The sequence below is a fragment of the Dermacentor albipictus genome, chromosome 2 (genome assembly GCF_038994185.2).
Source record: "Dermacentor albipictus isolate Rhodes 1998 colony chromosome 2, USDA_Dalb.pri_finalv2, whole genome shotgun sequence".
NCBI classification, from domain to species: domain Eukaryota; kingdom Metazoa; phylum Arthropoda; class Arachnida; order Ixodida; family Ixodidae; genus Dermacentor; species Dermacentor albipictus.
In genome coordinates, this window is record NC_091822.1 from 24,229,405 (window position 1) to 24,252,936 (window position 23,532).

The window sequence follows — 23,532 nt, forward strand, 5'->3', positions numbered from 1 at the left end:
CAGTGGCCACTGTAGGGAGGGGGCGTGCTCCTAAACAACCGGAAGTGAGCGATGTGACGTCGCATCGTGACGCTGAACCAGTGAAGGCGGAGCTTAGCGCCGCTCGCTCGGCGAGCGAGTTGAGGAGGAAAAGCATAGCTAGGGAGGAGGGTAACTTCTAATCGCTTGCAGCTCCATTAATACGTAACGCTTCACTTAAATTGTGGTGCGAATGTTCTACTTAAGCTGTACCCTACGCGCCTACAAAATTTGTCCGAACCGTTTCAGGGGCCCTTTAATTAATGTTCCTCAATAATTTATAGAGGGAGGTTATCAACCATCATATGGGAAGTCTATGGTTCAAATACTGGTGCAAGCAAAATTAAAAGGTGAAAGTGAATGTTGCTTGTCAGAAATGCGTAAGAAAAAGAAGGCCGCACTTAGAATATTTTGGAAGCACATAAAACTATTAGACAGGTAGTCAACAACAATACAACATATCCTAGACAAAGGTGAAAACAGACTGAAAGGAGAAGCGGCGATAAATTACATCCGAAAAATAACAGCCGAATCCTTCCAAGCCAATGACGAGGTTGTATTTGAAAAAAAAAATAAAAGAGCATGAAAAGAACCAGAAGGAAAAGCAGCTAGTGCTGACAAATTTCAACTGGAAGAAAGCAGAAGAGAAAATTCCTAAGCGCACAGCCACAGGGCTAGACGAGGTTCTCGTTAGGCTGATTAATGAACTATAGGACCAAAAAGTAAGGAAGCTCTGGTGAAAGCAGTGGAAAAAGGTTTAAAAGACAGACAAATATCAGACAGTTGGCGACAAAGTAGAATTAATTTAATTTATAAAGGTAAGGGGAGAAAGATAGGATTCACTTGTATAGACCATTGACCATTACATCGGTAATACACACGGTAGCAATTAGAACTTGAGACTGACTCCAACCAAATAACTGAATTTTATTAGCCCGACGTTTCGGAGCCCATTCGGCTCCTTCTTCAGGGGGTTGTTCTTCGGGGGGGTGGCGGTGTGCCGCTTTTAAAGCGTCTTTTTTGAAGAAAGGAGGGGGGGGGGAACACGGGAGGTGGGGAGACACTCCACAGACGGAAAGGTGGGGGGGAACAAAAGGAAAGGGGGGTTGTGTTGTTGACCGCTTCCAAGGTGCTGCGAAGACCGGTGCTGGGTGGAGTGCTCACGAGGGTGCCCTTGATGGGCCTTGATGCCCCCCCCCCCGCGGCCCATCAAGGGCACCCTCGTGAGCACTCCACCCAGCACCGGTCATCGCAGCACCTTGGAAGCGGTCAACAACACAACCCCCCTTTCCTTTTGTTCCCCCCCACCTTTCCGTCTGTGGAGTGTCTCCCCCCCCCCGTGTCCCCCCCCTCCTTTCTTCAAAAAAGACGCTTTAAAAGTGGCACACCGCCACCCCCCCCGAAGAACAACCCCCTGAAGAAGGAGCCGAATGGGCTCCGAAACGTCGGGCTAATAAAATTCAGTTATTTGGTTGGAGTCAGTCTCAAGTTCTAATCAATTTCCCAACCAGACAGGCAATTCTGTCGAAATGTTTAGCTTCACACGGTAGCAATGCAGGCAATCAAATTAAAGCTTCAAGCATGGGCAGAGAATAATGGCATTTTGGGAGAACTTCAGAATTCCTTCAGAATAGGTAGGCGTTTAGATGAGAACTTATTTATTCTTACTCAGTGTACTGAAATATCAAAAGTAGAAAGCAGACCGTTATATGTGATCTTTTGATACATTACAGGAGCCTATGACAAGGTTGACCGCAGCATTGTGTGGGATATTCAGGGAGGGGAAGGCTTAGGTGACTATTGTCTACAGCTTTAGAGAGATTTACCTAGAAAATACTGTTTGCGTTGAATGGGAAGGGATGAGGAGCGAGCAGAAAGTTCATATCAACAAGGGACTGAGGCAGGGGTGCCCTTTATCCCCGCTGCTGTTTATGATGTACATGGTGAGGATGGAGGGGGTGCTATAAGGAAGTAATATCGGGTTTAATCTCTCATACAAACAAGCAGGTACAGAAATAGAGCAGCAGCTCCCAGGTTTATTTTATGCGGACGACATTGTGTTGCTAGCTAACAAACAAAGTGATTTGCAGAGTCTGGCTAATATCTGTAGGCAGGAAGGCAATTTAGGTTTGAAATTTAGTGTTAGAAAATCAGGTTTATGGCATTCAATGAAAACAGTGAACAGACAGTGGAGATACGGGGCCAGGAAATGCCTCGGGTAACACAATATAAATACCTTGGTATATGGATAAACGAAGGCAATGGATATATGGAAAAACAGGAAAAAACAATAACAGTGAAGGGGAGGAGAAATGGCAGCCATAATGAAGCACAGAGCGCTATGGGGATACAACAGGCACGAAGTCCTCCAGGGTATGTGGAAAGGTGTAATGGTTCCAGGACTTACTTTTGGAAATGCTTAAATCACGGGTACAATCAGGACTCGATGGGAGGGTCGCCTCGCATTGGGCGCTCACGGGAAGACTACAAATGAAGCTGTGCAGGGTGATATGGGCTGGACTAGTTTTGAAATGAGGGAAGCTCGCAGTAAAATTGAGTATGAAGAACAGCTGAGGAATATGGAAGAAAGTAAATGGGCTGGGAGAGTGTTTATCTGTACAGGAAAAACATTGATTCACAGTGGAGGAAAAGAACTAGGAAGCTTACCAGCAAGTATGCGGTCTGTAGGGTGGGCAACGCAACAACAAAGAAGGTCAAGCGGAACACCAGAGAGGCTGAAATAATCTCATGGGTGGCGGCAATGGAAAAGAAACCTGCCATGAGTAACTACTTAAGAGGAAAAAACGAAATCAGGAAAGAAACAATTTATGATAAATCAAAGGGAAGCTCATTACTTTTCGAAGCGAGATCGGGATGCCTTAGAACACGCACCTATAAAGCGAGATATAAGGAAGAAGAAGCATGTGCTTTCTGCAGTAAAGCTAGGGAAACTATGGAGCATGTTTTATTAGAATGTGAAGACGTCTACCCAGCGGTCTATTTAGGCACCACTGGCCTCCTTGAAGCCCTTGGGTTCAGCGGGAGCAGTAGAAAAATAAACATGTCCGCAATAGGCATTAGTAAGAGGCATAGAGGAAGGAAACTGAGAAGCCGTACCCCCTCCGCACGCTAAGAGAAAAGTGTGGAGGAAATGACATAGTAGGTTCTCCTTATTTTTGCTGTTTTTTTATTTCTTTGCTGTAGCGGCCACGCCTTTCGGGCCACAATGGCAGCTTTGTTCTGGTTCTGTGCGCTCCCATGCTGGAACATGAGCGTGTGGTGGCAGTTGGAGCAGCGGCCGATCATAGAGCGGCTCGAATTTCTCGTTTTCTTCTTTTTAAGGATTTCTCATTTCACTACCTTTCGACTCGTGACACCCAGCAGCCAAACTTCATTGTTATAACCGATAATGCAGCATCGGGGCATTGTAGTAACCGGGTTATTTCACCATGAAGAACATCCAAAGTCGATGGTGCAGCAGCTTCTCATTGTTATGAGTGATATATTATTAAAACTGGTGTCATTACAAGTGGTTTAAATTGTATTAACACAAATATTTCCATATTTTCCCCTGTGGCTCCATCACAAATCGACCTGTTTGCTTTCCAGTGACTTATGTAGTTTATTTCTTTTATATATCACCATTATTTATTATCAAGTTAGTGGGGATATGATGCCGTTTGATGCATTTACGGAGAATCCTGGCCAATCCCATGTCATAGGTATGTGCCATGTATCACAGGCAACAGGCATTACAGTTTCTCTTCTTGTAGGAAAGATTGTATCCCAAAGCCTTTTCTGGATGCTTGCAGAGCACTCGAGATTTACAGACATCAATGCCAGCTCGCAAAGTACCTCATATACGGCAATCAGCCAGCCACCTCCGCAGATGGGGAATTCTGTAGTTTGCAATCATACCGTTTCTGTTGTCCTTGGCAGAGGTTTTGAATGTTAGCAACTTAAAACTGTTCGACTGCAGAAAGCGTACACAACGGTATTAAATTCTAGGACCACAACAATATGAGCACAACGGCTATATGGTTGAAATGCAGATTACGACCAGCATTAGCTCAAGCCATCTTAAGATGACTTGAGCTAATGCTGGTACGGTATAGTACCAGCTACAGTAGGTAAAAATAAAGTGCTGGTTTTCAGATGCTATGGCTGCCATGTATGTGTATTAAGCTCACAACTGCCTTCTTGGTAACACAACATAGAAGTTCCCCCTCTAAACTCTGTCACGAGCACTTTGACAGTATCTGCTTTGATCTTGTACTTAACTGCAGATCAGTAAAAGTGGGTCTAGATCTGTAAAGATGGACTATGTAGCATTCTAAAGGAACTAACATTCAACCTAGCAGGCTTCAGAAACATTTACTCTGGCAAAATGAGAAAATAAAAATTATCTGAAATCAGTGATGTCATGCTGATGTACTGGCATTGAGGTTTGGGCATCAAGTTCAAGATGCTTGGCCTTTCATTTCCTCTAGTAATAATAAACCTACCAAATACATTAGGGTATTAATGGGACAGAGAACAGTTTAGAACATGAATCGAAATAATCCCACTGATGGAAAGATTGCCCGTCGTATTGGCTGAAGTGAGCCCCGTTTTTCTCATTAAATTTGGATTTATATTTTTAATTATTCACTAAGAGTAGCTAAAAATGACATTTGGTGTCCCACATGGCAAAAATATGAAGATGCATAAGTGACCTATAAGGTGATGTTCTACTAGTGTATGTGGTTCCTGGTCATTTTATTAGTGTTGAAATGCAGTACACTTTCTTCTACCATAAGCATTTTCAAACTTACATTGTGCAAACAAGCATTCGCTTGTATTGAGTAGAAAAGTGGTGCTGCCTTCATTTTCGATAAGTTGGCGTGGCTCGTCTATCAACAGAACGATGATGCCAGGGGCCAGCCAGCCATGACGTAGGTGTGTACTCAGGGCAGCTTTTGCAATTTGCGAGGCAGGCTCACGGGCTACTGGCATTGCCCTCACTTCTCAGCCTTGCTGGAGGAGGTACTCTTTCTTTTTTAGAGGCTGCTCGGATTAAAAAACTCTGCTTACAAAATATCCATGTGCTTTTGGAAGTAACTGCTGCAAGTGTAAACACTACCGAGAGGGCGAGCTTTTCGTTGTGCCATAAAAAACTGGGCCCTTAAAAATTGTTTGTCAGTCTCTTACACGAATGCTTTCCTAGGCTTAACTATTTTGTAGTTGCCCTATATATGTTGCTCCTGTAGGAACAGTGTCCAACAGAAATCTTGATGCTTTCTGCTGTCTTAACACCCTATAATTGCCTTAGATCTAGGGCCATTTGATATTCATTAATGGATGAATACTTGCATGGTATTGAAATGGTGTCTTTAAAAACAAGTGTGTCTAGTGTTTACATGTAAAGGGGCACCGACATTAAAGTTTTGTGCTTAATTTTTTTTGTGTGTTAATCATGGGTGCACATGCCAGCTCTTCAGAATACACCATGCCACTGACCGCTGGGTGTGCTTCAAGTGATTCTAAACGTGTGCCGAGTTTTGCTTCACTAAATAAAACATTTCTTTCGACCCTTCTCACATATTTAGGCTAAAACTAATTTAATTGTGGTGTTTTATGAGTCACAATCAACATACGATTACGAGGCATACCATAGTTGTGGACTCTGGCTTAACTTTGACCTCCTGGGGCTTTGAATGTGCAGCTGATCTACAATACACAAGTGTTCTCACCCCCATCCAAATGCGACTGCCATGGCCAGGATCGAACCTATGGCCTCGAGCTTAGCAGCACAATGCTCCTCAGACATTTCTTTGTAATGCAGACTTGCGTAGTGCTGTATGCAATCTTTTCTACTGCCACTTCTCAGGGAACATATGCTTGCATTGCTTACTCATGAACAACTGGAGCATGCAGCATTTGTTTGTGATACCATGTGATCTACCATGCCTTGATGTCACCAGAGCATGGAGCCACACTGCCTTTGGCACATTTTTAAAGAAAAAACTCGGTGCCCTTCCACTCTGAAGAAGGATGACCAGTGAAGCTGTGTATGTGGGCCGCTTAAAGGGTCCCTGAACGGTTCAAATTTTGTAGACGCCTATAGTACAGCTAGATTCAATCATGCTCACCACAATATGTGTGAAGCATCTCGCATTAAGAGCTACAAATGATTACAAGTTACCCTCCTCTATAGCCATGCATTTTTTCCTCAACTCGTTTGCCGAGTGATCGGGGCTAAGCTCTGCCTTCACTGGCTCTGCGTCATGATGGCGCATCGTGTTGTCCACTTCCAGTTGTCTAAAAGCACGTGCATGAAGCTTTTCCAACCTCTTTGCCAGCTGCCTGGCAGTCTACTCCAGGCGAAAGCTATTGAAGCAGTGTACATTGCAAGCATTCTGTTGCAGTGCCGAGCGTGTCCGGTATTCCGGTAAGCATAGGAGAGCTGGGCGTTTCGACGGATGTGTGGAGGCATAAACTCAAGCTGATGAAGGATCTTTAGCGTAGACGTATGTGAGTGGCCTGATCAATCTGCGCAGTCCAGTCACCTGGTGGTGCACAGCTTAACCAGCCAAACAAAAAGCTCATATTGCTCTAACCAAGTGTAAAACATTCTTAACATTTAGAAAAATAATGTGTTCACGATTACACTCCTGTAAAAAATTTACACCAGCAGCAAAGTAGAACACACTTTGTTACTGCTACAGTTGAACCCCGCAATAATGAAATCGTCAGGGACAGCAATTTTTTTCGTTTCCGCGAGCACTTCATTATTGCGAAAATGAGAGAAGGCAGACAAAAATGGTACATAACAAAGGAATCACATTTTCTTGAAAAAATTTGACACCTCGGTCTGCCGTCCACGGCCTCGGAGGAGTTTTAATACTTGATCCTCACAACTCAGAATATGTTGCATGACCACGTCGTCATACGCATAGCGAGAAATGACCGCACGGTGTCGAGTGCGTCAAGCCTATCTTGCAGGCTCACTTGCTTGGTTGCGGTTTTGTCACCATCATCGCTGTTGTCAGTGCCGCGCATGCTGCCGGCTATGGCGTCATCTGTTAGTTTCTTGTGGACGACCAAGTCATCGTCGACAGACAGGAAGTCGTGTAGACCCAAGCCGTCGACACAGTTTCATCCACTCACTGAAGCACATCCCATGCCTTGCTCAGTGTGGAAAGTTCGTCCGCGTCAGCAGACACACTTCCACCTTCTTCTGCTGGTCACTCAGATCTGACGATGCTGCCGATGCCTGCTGGTTATTAAAGGGACCCCGAAACGATTTTGACAATTTTCTACAAATGTACCGAGTCATTAGAGTAGGTCCTTCTGATCATTAATTGACACATCCAAGTGCTCCGCATAAAGCGTGTAATTTATTATAAGGTTTTAAATATGTACATCACTGCCGATCGCAGCAAACTGCTCGACAGAATTTTCAGTCGCCCCTACCCATAACGTAAACCACCCAATTGACGTCATGTGGGCGAGCTACCCGATTGGCTGCCCAGGGAGTCTCATCAATAATTTTTCCATCTTTATGGTGAACGTATTATGTTTGTAATAGTTGGAATGTTAGTTAATTTGTTTCTATAAAAAGAAAGTAACAGAAACAGAATGCACAAGAACAATTTCTCACTACACTTAAGCACTTCTGGCACACAGCAAGCGTTGTCTGCTTGTGTTACAGTGAGCTCCATTTTGACGAGAGCTCCGCGGTCACAGTCGGTCTCAGTTTTTTCGCGAGCACTATGATTCGACTTTGTTGTGTTGTGGGCTGCAAACATAGTGACTGGCAATATGTCAACCTGCGACATCATGTCCCTCTGCAAGGCAGCAGACGAGCGGACTGGCTGCAGTGCATCGAACTGCCGCTATTTGATCGGTGCCAGGATTTGCACGTTTGTGGCCGCCACTTTACACTGGAAGATTACTAACGCAATGGCATTTCGTGAGTCCGGTATTAGGGTAAACGCAAGCACAAGGGGACAGGGCTTGGCCGTGTCCAATTGCGTGTTGTTTCACAGGACGAGCAGAAGTGCAAATGCGATTGGTCTGCACGGTGCAGCAACCTGGTGGCAGAGAGCTCAACCACACACAGTAGCAATAACGAAATGTATTCTTCTTTGTTGCTGGTATGAATTTTTCGCAGGAGTATAATCATTAACACATTGTTTTTGTAAATGTTTAAAATGTTTTACACTTGGTTAGAGCAATATTAGCTCTTTGTTTGGCAGGTTAAGCTCTGTGCCAATGGATGGCTGAACCGTGGAGACCGATCAGGCAGCTCACGTACGTCTACGCTAAAGTTCCTTCATCAGCTTGAGCTTATGCCTTCCTCATTTGGTCGAAATGCCCAGCTAGCATGTGGTTACAGGAATATCAGACACGTTCGGCACTGCGACAGAATACTCGCAATGCACGCTGCTTTAATAGCTCTCACTTGGGGTCGTCTGCCAAGCAGCTGGTGGAGAGTTTAGAGAGGCTTCACGTGCTTGTTCCTAGAGAACCAGAAGTCGACTACGAGACGTGCTATCGTGACGCAGAGCCAGTGAAGGCGGAACTTAGTGCCAATCACTCGGCGAACGAGTTGAGGAGAAAATGCATGACTATGGAGGAGGGTAACTTGTAATCGTCCGTAGCTCTCTTAATATGAGACGTTTCACACAAATTGTGATGCGAATGATTAACTTTAGCTGTACCCTACGTGTCTACAAAATTTGTCCAAACCGTTTCAGGGGCCCTTTAAAGACTGCATGTTTAGAGCACTTTTTGATTACGCTTGCTTTCATTATCATGCTGCAGCAACCATCTCTAGGGCCATGAAAAGGTTCACCTCTGTCATGCATTTGTACTCGATGTTCAGCAGCGTTTTCTGAATAAACCTTTGATGGTAGGCACATTTGAAGCTTCTGATGACCCCTTGGTTGAGAGGCTGAAGGACAGAGGTGCAGTTACAATACCAGTCGGACATTCGTAAAAGTGGCATCAACACAACGTGCAATGCAGTTGTCCACAAGAAGGCATGCAGACTTGCTTGCTCATCGCATGCTCGCTTTGAAGGCTTCCAGCCAGGTGGCTAAGATGGAGCATGTCATCCATGATTTTCGGTTGGCCAAGTATTCAACGGGCAGCCTACCGTGCGCCTTGAAACACCGTGGCTTTTTGCTCCTGCCAATGACGAGGAGCTGACGCTTATCGGAACCGTCCATGTTCGCGTAGAGAAAATTGTTATGCGCTTATTGCTCTGCTTGCCGCCGTGGCATTTTTGGCCCTTCAAATCTAATGTCTGCGATGAAAGCATCTTATAAAACAATCCCGTCTCATTGCCACAGTTGTTACTCATCCATTATGGCTACCCAAGTCTCTCGCATCCAGTTCCCTGTGTCTTCCTTGTTAACGCTTGCGCATTCTCCAGAACTCACTTTGGAGGCGATGTTGTGTTGTGCTTTAAAATCGCTCAGCCAGCCGGTGCTTGCTTTGAAGTCATCGTGCCCCAGAAGGCATGCAAAGTCTATGGCTTTCTGCTGCAATAATCTGCCAGACAGCAGTATGCTGTTTGTACGCTTGTCCAGGAACCACTTGTACACAGCCTGGTCCACATCTTCAATAGCCAGAGCAGTCACAGTCTTGTGCTTCCCACGTGATTTATTCTCCAGCTTTGGATGTTAAAATGTCTTTGGATTTTAAAATTGTTGACAGGTATCCCGAACTTGACAACGATATCCATCTTTTTTTTTTTTTTCAAGTTGTAGCTTCCGTGATGATTTGAGATTTATCTAAGAGCGTGAGAAACTTGCGTTTCTTAACTGGAGGAGGCATTTCGCAAGGCTTACAGCCACACAAAATGGTCAAGCCTGACAAGGACAACGAAGGTTACGAAACAAGATGCCTGGCCACTTCTGCCAGAGTCGCAGCCGGTGGTCAAGCGGCAGCGTATGGTTTCCACCAAAAACAAGTTATGCGCTGCAACTAGCCCCTAAGCAAGCAACAACAGGTGGCAGCAAGCAAGTTTCTAAAGTGATTGAAAAATATGTTTTAGCACATTTATAATAGGATTTCACTTTTTGTGTTATGTTGAGACCACGCAAAGAAAACTGACGACCCGCTATGGCAGAAATTCTCGTTGTCGCAGGGCTTCCAGTTGAAGATGTGTTGTTGTTGAGCAATATGAAATACTTGTACTCCTATGTATCTCCACCGGGTAAGCTGAAATATTTCATTGTTGCGAGAATTTCGTTGTTGAGGGCTTTCGTTATCACGGGGTTTGACCGTACTGTGTTTGGTTGAGCTCTGTACCACCAGGTGCTTGCACCATGCAGAGCGTTCACATTTGCGCCTCTGCTTAACCTGTAGAACGGCATGGTGAAATAGACAGGCCCAGTCCGCTTGCACTTGTGTTTACCACACGTGAAACACTATTGTGGTCGTAATCCTCTCGCGTAAAGTGATGGCTGCAAACACGCAAATCCTGGAGCCGATTGGATAGCGACAGTCCGATGCGCTGCGGCCACTCCGCTCGTCTGCTGCCTTGCAGAGGGACACGATGTCGCAGCTCGATATATTGCCAGTCGCTACGTTTGGAGCCCAGAAGGTAACAAGGGTGAACCATGGTACTTGCGAAATTAAAGATTGAGATCAACACTGACTGTGAAGCTCTCGTCAACATGGAGCACATTGTAACACAAGCAGATGACACTTGATTTGTGCCGGAAAAGCTTAAATGTAGTGAGAAATTGTCCTTTTGTGCAATCTCTTTCAGTTACTTTCTTTATATAAAACAAATTAACTAACATTCCAACTATTATGAACAACATTTTTTCACTGTAAAGTTGAAAAAGTTATCGATGATGTGCCCTGGGCAGCTGATTGGATAAGTGCCCTACTAGCGTCAAGGCACCTTGAGTCAAATGGTCAGGGGCTGCTGAAAATCCAGCCGAGTGGAGGGCTGCGATCAGTAGCGATGTACATTTTAAAACCTTATAATAAATTACAACCTTTACGTGGAACACTTAGATGCATCAGTTAATGATAAGAAGGGCCTACCCTAACGACTCGGTACATTTGTACTAAATTGTCAAAATCATTTCAGGGTCCCTTTAACGGTGAACTGCACCTCCATCATAGGTCGGCCCGGTATTGCACTATCTTCGGGACCGGCCCACGTATGGGGAGTGCTTAAAGCCTGCTTCACATCCGCCGCAGGTTGGCTTGGTACTGCACCATCTTTGGGATCGGTCCACATATAAAAAATTGGTATATGCGCAGACGCGATATGCCAGATCCTAGCCATTGACAGGTTCCCTGAAAAAATAAATTTTGATAATGATGGTGATAATGACATGCTAATATATTGTTGCTGTAAGACTACGTGTAATATGAGAATTTATTTCTTTTGCTTGTGTCCCAGCCTGATAGGGAACTTACAGTAATTCATATGCCAAGAAATCCCAACAAACAGAGGTTGAACAGAGAAGAGCACTTGCATGACCGCAGTGACCCGGTACCTCAGTGCACAATAATGAGAACACATTTGCAATAGCGCATTGTCAGCCACTCTCCCACAGTGGCAGCATCATTAGAATGGCCATAATGTGACACAGGCTTTTCCATACACTGTAGATAAAAACATGAGACAGTGTATTTCCATGAAAGTGATGATACCATTGAAGCATTTATTCTGTCGTGGTTCTTAACAGAAACATGAGGCCGAAACTTGGAATGGAGCTTTGTACAAGACATTTCAAATGCCAACAGTTCACATGCCTACAAACACGCACACACTTACATGCACACCACCTCAGCCCATTCTAAATAAAGTTCACACATACCCTACTACATACAGTCAGTCCAACTACAAACTGCACTGCTGTGGACACCCATCACTTTGTCTCCAAGCAGTGCTAGCTGCATTTGTTCAAAAGCAGCTTGCCAAGTTGCAACTGCTACAAGCAGCATGTCTGCATTGAGTGAGATGTCTGCTGTGGTGATATGCCCATTGTCTTCAAAGAACCAGCGGCTCTTAGTTGCACTGAAGGCACATGTGAATCAAGACACCATGCCCAATGCAAACCAGCTGCTCCTGGGAGTATCGGTACCCTTGGCCTACTGCTGCTGCCACAGTTGCTTGTGCACCAGTGAGCTGCCTAGATTCACGGCAGAAGGTCACCATGCATGGCAAATGTGGGACTGCCACTCTTCAGTGTTGCAGTCGAATGTTCGGCCAAATTCGGGAGACTGCTGCAGTGCCTGGAGTACCCTGCACAATGGAGGCAACACAATGTTTCGAAAAGAAGAATTACTGAATTGTATTCTTCCTTCTATGTGCAAGCATGTCTGTGCAATGGCCAAAACTGTAGAAGCATAACAAGTACAGCACAAACAACGAAGATGAAGGGGAGACATGAAACAACAGGACCATAGTAAGGTTCGTAACAGCGCAACACAAGACGAGGACAAAAGAAGGTATAAAACTACGACACGATGACACGGCGTTACAGTGCCGTCTCATCGTTTTATACCTTCTTTTGTCCTTGTCTTGTGTTGCGCTGTAACGAATGTTATTATGAATCCTAACCGACTGGCCCAACTTGCTGTCCATGCACTATCAATGGACATTTTTTTATTGGAAATCAGTGTTCTATAGAAAAGATTCAGCGAAGGTTGCCTCATGCACACATGTCTTTTTTTTTTTATACAGTGCCACCATTAATTCCCTTGGCGTCACACCTCTGTGACGGACCATTACTTGTGTTTGATCGAACTGTGCTAGGCGTGTGCAGCCCTTAAAAAGAGCAGCAAGATACAAGTCATTGTTTGAGTCATCATTACCGCCAGGAGCAGGTAGCAAGATTAGAAGAGGCAAAGTACCTGACGTTACTTATCTATGCCAATACTGCTAAGCTGCTGAAAGACATGGAAATAGAGTAAGAGGGTAGCCCACTAGTGTGCCAGGAAACTATTTGCAGGAGGACAGTAGTGGTTCCATACATTCACAGGCTGTCACGTTGCCTAAAGGAGGTTGCATCCTGGCTTGATATTTTCAGTGAAGAACAAGCTCAACGGTCTCTGTGGTGCAGTCCAAAAGCACAAGCAATCACACTGCACCCGACAGCAATGTCCCACCATGTATGTGGAAGGCACCAGCTGCACAGTGCTTCACATTCCCCTCACCTGCGGGTGTGCACACACAGGGCAGACCAAAAGACATCTGAACAAAGGTCTCGGCAAGCCTCTACGCGGGTTTGCCTTATCACCTACTAATGCATGCAGCGCGCTTCCAGCAGCACTACACCACACGTGCTGCGAAACAGATAGGATGCTCATTGCGATACGGTTGGTGGCGATAGCTGTGAATGTGACACGGGTAGGCAAGTACTGCAGGAAAGATGCTGTGGCTGGAGCCTCTTGAACAGATGTTGCTTGCTCCTTTTCTTGTTCACACGGGATTTAGTAGCCGGAAAACATTTCATACGATCACAGTTTGGCGATGTATCTAATGGTGGTTCTGAAAAATCGTGTTTTCCGGGAGTGTATTAACTGGTCACGAAGAAGCGCAACTGTGGTTAATAATTTTTTGTGTTCACGATTGCAAACGTAAGTGCCGGAAAATCATAAGAAATGGGATCAAATCAACAAGGTTGTACAGTATTGTCGGCAGGGGCTCTACCACCTTGGGGAGCGCTAGGCGACGGAATGCCTTGCTTCATCCTCGGCGATTTATGCTCTGCCCCTGCTTGCCAGCATTTGCTATGTTTAAGCTCTAAAGAACAAGCTTTGCCACTTGCACTCAAGACTTCATGAACATACGGTCAAGTTTCCCTGTGTTGGCAGCTAAAGAGGTGGATGCTAAACAATGCACTGAGAGCCCTACGACTGTGGTAACGGCAGAGCAAGGTGCCAAAGCACTGCAATGATTAGTGCTTCTGCAGGAGGACATTGTGTAGCAACATTCTTATGTTATTCTGCACATAGGTATTTGCGCATGCTACCTACAAGTTTGCTATAAACAGCTTCACATAACATACAAGCTACATGCAGTCCATGAAAGATGGCATATAAATTTGCAACTAAACGGTTGTTGACAAATTCTCAGTTTCGCCCGTTTCTCACTACAGTGCTTGTGATTGAATGGCCAGATTTCGCATTGTGCGGTGACGCCCGTGAGAGGATGGTAAACACATAAACTGCTATATTTTAAAAAACAAAAACAAAAAATGTGCATGCAATAAATATCGACCTACCTGAGCTTTTTAGGCGCTGATTCACTGACAAGACTCCAGATGTGTAATCTTCTTAAGGACACTTCTTCACACATGGACTGAAGGAGACAACATGCATACTAAGTAAGTGGAATACACATGGTAATGACACTTCGTATGACCACTGGCTCCCAGCTGCACTGTCTGTCTCTCTGAGATGCTCAGTTCACAATTGGACACAAACAATGTTGACTAGCACCAGCATCAAACTAATACTGTAAGTCATGGTAGGAAATTGAGTGCAACAAACCGCCTGTCTTTTATAGCTCCTCGAGGCTGTTTTGCCCACAGCATGCCTTTCTATACTGGAGGGCTCATCCAAGTAGTGGCTGTGGTGCCACTGTAGCTATCTAGATAAGCTGGTTTGTGCACAACACATTGCCAAAACAAAATACTTGTAGCAAGAGCATGTTACAACAACTCGTCCATTTGTTCCCTGCGTAGTACCTCGATGATGAAGCAAAAAAAGGAAAGAATAAAAAAAGAGAAGAAAAAAAAAATGGCATCAGAGGCTACAAATAAAAGTAGTGTACATGATGCTTTCTGTACAAGAGAGCCTGACTGACATTGTCACCCCTACTGCCCATGGGAGTCGCCCATGGGAAATGAAAGATGAACGAAAATTCCAGCTAAAGCAGCAACTGTCATAAAAACCACTCATGCAGGGCATCTGACTTCGCTATGAAAAGACAGAGCAGTAAGTATTATGCAATGTTGTCAAGTGTGTGGCTTATATTTCTGCACACACCATATTCACATAATCTAGGCTAACTGGACTGGAAAACTTTATTATGGTTATAGGATGCGCTTAGTGCATAGCGGGAGTCTCCCACGTAGGGACCAACAGGGAGTTAGTAGAGAGTAGGCTAAAGAAATAAATTTTCAAAATTTTCAATCAATCCCTAGTCATGCAGCACATAACGTACATTTATGAATACACACACTTGGCACACGTTATTTGCATCGCAATGTGCATGCCCTCGGAGCTTGAACAAGACTCTGGTCTGTGCATACGAGAGAAAGACGTATACGACAACAGAGAGATGCAGATTTCCAAAAAATACTTCATAAAGCTAAATGGGCATCACAAAAACATGCACACATGAAGCCACGTAAATGATGATCACACAGACACAAGAAAAACAGTTGTAGCATGCGAAGCACCCACCACATGGAGAACATAACATGCTAGTGACAAAACAAACAAAATTCTGCATGCAGATGACAGTACTAAGAGCCGCTGTACAAGCAAACTAACTGGCGTATGTTATAAAACGTTAGAAGAATGATATGAATGTACTGTGGATTCTAGAAGCACAATTCAAACATGCGGAGCCATTAGATATGAATCAGCATAAATATTAAAAAAAGGAAAACGCAGTAAACCCCTTTCATAATGCACAAAATTTCGAGATAAGCAAAATCACAAAAATAGAAGCCCTTGCATATAGACCACATGGAGCTTTTGCAAAATGCCGCCAGTAACATTCTTGGTCACTTTCGTGCGCATCAGTGCCACCTGCAGGTAATGGCATTACTGGCACTGTGCTGAGAGAGAATACTTGGCACAGAGCTAAGACGATTGATCCTAATTAAATATTTGAAGCTGGTCATCTGAGTATAACTGATTCCAGACGTCCAAAAGGCTGAGATTGCCACTTTCTGTATCGTAATGAATTTCGGACAATTTCACTTTGAAAACTGAACTGTGGAGTAATGCAATTAGTATCACACCTTTAGCAGACACCTACCAATGGCATGACATTTATGCCTCATCATTGTGTGAGCATGAAGCGAGCATCCTTATGAAGCTGCGATCTAATTAAAATGCTGTGGGCTCACATGCTGCCTTTTGGGTGCAGCATGTGGCCTTATTGTATAGTGCCGATGATCTTGACCAACGTCACAATTAATACACTTCTATGCTTTCCTGACAGTTTCCTAAAGGAGAAAAAAAAATTGCCAGAGACACTTAAGACTGATTAAATGTGGGAATACGAAATCACTATACCGGTTATTTATTTGTTTTGACTCAGAATCAGACATTACAGAGGGGAGTGGTCACAGATCCAAGAAGAGTGGTCAATCCTAATTATACAATAATAGCTTAATACAATATTAGGTTTTAGAATATATGCAATAATAACACAGTGTAACACACTACAGTAAAACCTTGTTCCAACGAAGTTGAAGGAGGGGGTCGTAATCACGTCGTTATGACCATTAGTTTGTTATAGCCACTATCCATTTCTATGCACAATTAGCAAGCGAGAGAGGATGTAATCGCCACCAAATCTCACAGCAGCCAGCCCCATGAAAAAGAAAATGGCCGTCGCACAGAAAAAAACAAGCAAAAAAAAGACAGCAAGGAATTGCTACTTTATTCACGCCAAACGGCTCACTTTGCTGAAAAAAAGTCCTTGATAGATTTTTGTCGTGTCTTCTTCAGGCAAATGATGGCTTTTTCAGCTGCAGCCGCTATTTCGAGTCCGTCCTTGCTGTCCTCGTGAGTGTCAAAGAAGCGGCGCAGCAGGTCTGCCGCATCAAGCACTTGTGTGGGCGTCGATATGTTGGGTTTGCCAATATTAGGCTTCGGGCTGTTGTCGACACATTCATCACACATTCGTCACTGCACACACAATTTCCATTTCCGTTAGCTCTTCCATTGCCACTGCATCAGCATCGGCACTGACGTACGTGCAGAAGGTGTCGCAGTTGGGCACAACGCCGGCGTCAAGGAGGGCGTCCCATGACGTGGCATCCTCTCATTAGCGGCAGCACCGAGATCTTGGCTGCAACCGCCACTGCTGATGCCAAATGACGCAAGCCGGAAGCAATTGGCGATCGTGCTTGCCGGTGCAGCCATCCAAGTAGCCTGTAGCATCTCGATCATCATGTACAAGTTGATCGTGGAGTCGCGCTTCATGCTCATATTGAGCAGAATCCGGTCGATCACACGCTTGTGGTAGCGTGACTTAAAGTTCGTGCTAACTCCTTGGTTAAGAGGTTGCACAACTGCAGTGCAGTTTGGCGGCAAGAAGCATAGCTCAATGTTTTTGAGCAGAGCGGCAGTGTAGTGGGCCGCGCAGTTGTCCAGCACAAGGCATATTTTCCTGTTCAGCTTGCCCAGCCGCTCATCCTACTCCCGCAGCCATTGTGCAAAAATTTCTCTCATCATCAAAGCCTTAAGGTTGGACACATAACTCACTTGGAGCTTTTGTTTTCCTTTGAAGAATTGTGGCGACGCACTTTTGCTAACCCATCCATGTTGGCACAAAGCGACACGATTACACGCAACATTTTTAGATTCCTTTCTAAAAACGTTGGTTACGTGGACCTTGCTCTGCTTACCGCCCTGGCAGCGTTCACCTTTGAGGGCCAAGGTTTCTTGTGGCAGCATCTGGTAGAACAAGGCTGTCTCATCCGTGTTGAACAAATCCTTGGCACTGTATTTTTCTAGCAGCTGTCCAACGTTTATCTCCACCCATGCCACTGCAGCTCCAGCTGACAGCCCTGCCGATGATGTCGTTGTGCTCCTTGAAATGTTGCAGACAGCCGACACTCGCCACAAAATCGTTGTGCCCCATGATGCACGCAAAGTCCCTTGCTTTGCGCTGCAACAGTACGCCACTCACAGGAGTGCCGCTTCCTCTTGCATCTAAAAACCATTTGCAGACCGCCTTCTCTACAGCTTCGAAATCAGGGGCTCGCAGCTTCTTTCTGTGGCCTTTTACACCACGTGCGACAGCACTGGTGACAGCGTCTTTGCGCCTCAGAATCGTCGACAGCGTGCTCAACGCTATGCCGAAATCTTCGGCCACTTTTTTCCTCTTCACGCCGGACTCAACAGCTTTCAGCATAGCCACCTTCTGCTCGATTAGTATTGATACATGCACATTGCGTGTTTCTTGTGGCTGATGCATGCGGGTGCCCCGACGAAGACGATGAACGCTCTCTGGCTCTCGAGCTGTCGGCTGACCGCTTATCAGGAGGTTGCAGGAGGCAGCGCGTAGGGGCATATGAACGTTGCACGGCGAAGAGATGGCAGCGACTGACTGACGCCGTTCATGCTGCTAGCGAGTCAACTGAAGGGGGCTTTGCGTTTCGGCTTGGGAAGCGCGCACCATGATCTGCTGATACCGTGATCCGCTGATACCAAGCTGGTGCTTCAGCAACCGGAGAACACCGCATGCTCTCGCGCGGTCACTGCCATGAAAAAGAGGCGGGGGGAAGGGGTACACGCAGTGGCGAACGGCGGCAGCTATGCGTTTCGGCTTGGGCAGCAGCACATCATTGAGATCAGCTGCCACCGAGCCGGCGCTCTGATTGCCGCTGCACAGGGGTGGTTTTGGAGGAGGAGCGAAGAGAGCAAGGCTCTCACTGTGCGCGAGAGATGGCAGCAGGAGCGTGCGCAACTAGAGCAATGCACTGGCCCCGGTTACAGAGCTGGTTATGGCGAGGCACGACGGTGCTGCGAAACGCAGGAACGGGCACCAAAGAGCTGCACTCTAAAAAAAAAATTAGTTATACCTATTGCAAGGAAATGTTAGCTTCGTTAAAATGAGGTTTTCAATACATGGGCATCTACTGGAATTTCAATGGGAATCAGGATTACTTCGTTATATCCATTAGTTTGTTATATCCCATTTTGTTGTAACGAGGTTTTACTGTATATAGAAATAAGCAGTTAAAGTAAGTACAAGATATGCAAAAGAGTTATAACATCACTGTTAAAGCACGCAGGAACAATCGACAATCCTTAATTTTAGCCGTTTGTGCAAGAAGGCAATTGCACTCTTTCGATGAACAATGAGTTAAGGAATGTGTAAGTTCTACATGGGGGAATTCTGATTTTATGAATATGATCTGATCCGTTAAAAACATATTGGGGAACATAAATTAGTTTGTTACACAAGTGTGGATGGTAGTAAAGCTTATGAGGAAGAACTAAACAATGTATTTCACGTCGGGATGCGAGAGAAGGTAGATTAAGATTAGATTTCATAGCTGTTATACTGGCAGTGCAGCTGCATTCTGAGAAAATAAAACCAATGGAATTGTTCTGAACCATTTCAAGTCTATGTGACAGATTTCCGGAAAGTGTTCCATATTGATGCGGCATTTTCAAGTTTTTATCTAATTAGTGACTTATATAGGAGAAGCTTTAAGAGAGAAGGTGAGCTTGAAAAAAAAATTTCAACAAACATAACCGAGCATGCGATTTGCATTATTTGTAATGTGCCTTATATGCTCATTCCAGGTAAGGTTATACATGTGTACACCAAGATACTTGTACAATGATACACATTCCAGTGGTATGTTAATGCACTTAGTCTGTAGACAGGTAGCATTGTTTTTTATCCGGTTTTGCGCATAAATTTACATTTAGTTACGTTCAATTCTATTAGCCGTGTCTTGCACAATGAACAGACTGTGTTAAGGTCAGATTGGAGAATAGTTATGTCGTTATCACAAGTTATTTTATTGTAGATTACATAATCATCTGCAAAAAGGAGAATATTTGAGGAGATGCAAGAAGGTGCATCATTTATGTATATTAAGCAAAGAAGAGGACCAAGCATTGAACCTTGCAGAACACCAGATTTTACAACGCTAAGTCCTGAATTTGTGTTGTTAGCTGAAACAAACAGAACAATTATGTAGCAAACATTCAATCCAGGTCAGAAGTTTAGGATCAACGTTAATTAGACGAAACTTATATAAAAGTAGTTCACGGCAAACTTTATTGAAGGTTTTCGAGAAGTCGAGGAAGATGCAGTCGGCTACAGAAGAGTTATTCAGAATAACATTTAACTTATGCGCAAAAGTTGTTAGTTGTGTTTCACAGGGGCAGGTTTTATGAAAGCCGTGTTGCGATGATGAAAAAAATGAATTAGATTGAAGGAAGTTTATAATATGCGAGCACAGGATATTGACACGTGTACTTATCTTTATCGGGCGACCACGTTTGGCCGCCTAACAAATGTTATCGTGCAGCGCAGGATGCGCCTGCATGTAAAAGAAGTTTCTGGAATGTTATCGATGGTTCCCTCCACTTTCTTTCACCGCAACTTGTGTAATCTGATTGCATGTATGCGCGACGCGAATAGTGTAGAACTTTGTGGAAGGCATGCGGGTCCCATCGGTTAATCTGGAACATTTCACGACTGATCTATAAAAGCCGACGCGCTTGACCCGCTGATCAGATTTTCGACGATTGCCGAGCATGTTCGCCGCTATCGTTGTGCTATAAGTGTAGCCTGTTTTGTGGGCACAGGTTCGCCCAATAAAAGTTAAGTACACGTGTCAATATGTTCAGGAATTTTACATGGTATTCTAGTAAGGGAGATGGGCTGGTAGTTAAGAGGGAACTTTTAGCTCGAGTGCTCCTATCTAAATACACGTAAAAGGAGAATTGGTTTTTATTGGCAACCACTGCACTAAATTTGACAAGGTTTGTTGCATAAAAAAAAAAAACGACCTTTAAATCTTGTGTTGGTTTCAAGCTTTTGATTTAGATCGTCAATGTTTTATTAAAAATTGGCAAAAATTGAAAATTTTCAGAAAACGAATCTATCAAGTTTACAACTCTCTAACTCAGTGAGCAACAATGATATCACAATTCTGCGAATTCCATCTGATAGTACATCCACAGTGGACAAAATTGATATGTTACATATGTATCTAAAAAAATTCTGTAATATGGAAATACAGCTTTTGTGAAACTCTGTACACAATGCAACAAATTCACGTGAAATATAAATTGAGATATCGAATTTGTCTGCTTTGAATGATCTAATTCAATCACAGAACAGCGATATCTGTTCTTGATGCAGAGATATTAATTTATAGACTTCGTGCGTCTATTTTTTTAACTTTCGAATTTTTCAAAATTCTTTTACCAAATTTCAGTCTCTAAATTGAAATTCTGCTTCCAACAGCCACCAGAATTTACCTTTCTCTCTAAAATGCAACAAATTTCATTAAAATGTGTTGAGGGGTTATCTCAGTAAATTGTTTTTGCATTTTACATGTATTTAAATAGGCCGCATCACAGTTGGACCCGAGCTAAAGCTTCTGCTTAATGGAGGAATGCCTGTTACTTGATTTATAGAGTTGAACTACCTTCCCAATTTTCTAGCTTGATGGAAGAGAACCAGTATCGAGTGTCTGTTTAAAGATCATAGTTAATGAGATAGATGAATAGGCTGTAGTACTTTAAAAAAGTTTTGGTTCAATTTAATTGAATCCTGGTGCGGAAAATGATTTTAGTGACCTAATAAGTTTTGTTACACCATCGAAATTGATTACTAAAGGAAACATGGCTGTGTAGTTGTAAGTACGCAAGGGGGATACTGATGGATTTATGTTTGAAGAAAAGTTATTTGAGAAGGCCTTGTTAAGAACTTGACAGCATGCATTATCAGGAATGTAGCCCGAACTATCAGTTAGGGTGATGCAATGATCTTTGCGTGGCTTTATCGTGTGCCAGAGTTTCCTTGGTTTGCTTGCGAGCAGAGATGGCAGAGTTGTGTTTGAAAAGTTATCCTTAGCTTCTGTTACGGCTTTTATGTATTGGTTAGTTGCTGTCACATTCACGAGTGAGTTCTCGGCCGTTCGGAGGTCTTTGTGACCTCAGAGTGTCATGAGCACACTCAATTTATGCCCTCACGACTTGGCGCCACCCCGTCGGCTGCGCCGTCACGTGGTCAATGACGCACGCACTCGGCCAATCCTTTAATGAGCCAGAACCTTGGAGCCCCTGTGGATTCTGGGAAAGTTGCTCATCTCACATCCCGGAGGCCTGGGTTCCATTCCTACCTAGACCGAAATGCATCAATTTTTCTTTTCAAATTCATTAATTTACTTTGTTTACAGGACCACCCTGAGAAATTTGACTTCAATTCTAGCATTTTTCATGTTTTTGTACTCTTGGTGCTGTCAGCCATTTTTGGTACCATCTTTTGGGCCCGCCGACAGATTTTCGCTGGACACGGCTCTTTGCGGCGAAAAAATCGCGAAAAAATCGAATTTTTGAAAACGAAATTTTCGATATCTACAGCTAATATTCCTTTAATTCACCAAGTTTCGAATCTCGGGGAAGAGTATTTCGTTCGCAATATCAATTTATAACATCACTGTGAGCTGAATCCCGCGCAAAAATAGCCCATTTTATCGCGGCGCGTAGCTCTTTTTCTACGCGCGCGATCGCAGCCATCTTGGTCTCGTTGGAAAGAGGAGCCTTCCTTCTTTAATTTCCCGCCAAAAGTGACTCCGTCGGTACGCCAGTGACGTCGAAATCCGGGGAGGAAAAAAGCCCGAACGCGCGATCCGATTCGTTGACTAGCGCACGTGACCAAAAACGCGTGCTGTGGTTGGCTGCGCGAGGTTCCCATCGTCTGCTCCACTCCGCAGGCGACGCGACTGCGCGTCTCGTAGGTTGGTTGGCGCATGCCCAACGATGTCCGATCTACCGGGAAAGTTCGCCACGAGGCACAAGTTCGGCAAAAAGAATAAGCGATCAGCTTATAACTTTCAAAAGCGCTCCATTCCTTCTGAAAGCATCGAGAGTAGCTCGCCGCCAACCGCAAATGATGCCGAAACCGCGGACGATGCCGAAGTAGGCCTAGCCAGCTCACAAATGAGCGAAATCGTTACGGACGGCGGCTGCGTTCGGCGTGACACTGCAATGTTGCAGCGTGCGGATTTGTTGCAGAGGGAGATGAATGCTCAAAAAAACTGAGTTCTTGCGTCAACGCCAGCAACAAAGCGGGTGTTGGATTTGCTCACTCGCGCCGACGGCGTTGCAGCCCCGCCAGTCGACGCCGAGGCAGGCTTCGCTTTCCTCAGTAGGACTCCGTGAACGGACTGATGTCAAGTGCAAGGTGTGCGGCGGCAGCGTCGCAGTAGGCAGAAGCGAACGGTAATCTGGCCTCGCCATAAAGATCGTTATCACGTGCGCGTGTTGCGGCGATATCGCGTCGGCATAGAGCTCGACCCGCGTGAACAACCTTGCCGCGCGCGCGATGCAAGCCACCGGGAATCGGCGAACGGCGCTAAACGATGTTTTTGCCGCATTTGGATGGCCGTGGTTAGAGCGACTACATTCCTTGTGGCTTTTAGCCACTTTCACTGTAAAATAATGCAAAATTATTTCTGTACTTTTGATTAAAAGTGAATGCATTCCTTTTTTCTCGTTTTCTCAAAACATCGACTTTTCACTTGTACACAATGTAGGGTCAGATTTTGG

General features: G+C 44.6%; 1 protein-coding gene and 1 long non-coding RNA gene across 3 annotated transcripts in view; one reads left to right on the forward strand and one right to left on the reverse strand.

The window, feature by feature from the left end:
* The window catches only part of LOC135897924 (uncharacterized), a 127,458-nt gene that overhangs the window by 38,775 nt on the left and 65,151 nt on the right, over positions 1-23,532 (forward strand). The gene's annotated exons all lie outside the window — the stretch shown is intronic.
* Positions 11,665-23,532, reverse strand: part of LOC135897922 (endothelin-converting enzyme 2-like) — a 152,413-nt gene continuing 140,545 nt past the window's right edge. For both annotated transcript variants that reach the window (XM_065426609.2, XM_065426611.2), the window contains exons 17-18: positions 14,265-14,341; positions 11,665-12,280 (exon numbers count right to left, since the gene is read on the reverse strand). In XM_065426609.2, the coding sequence (XP_065282681.1) occupies positions 12,187-12,280; positions 14,265-14,341 (171 nt within the window). In that variant the 3' untranslated portion in view covers positions 11,665-12,186. The remainder of the gene's footprint in view (positions 12,281-14,264; positions 14,342-23,532) is intronic.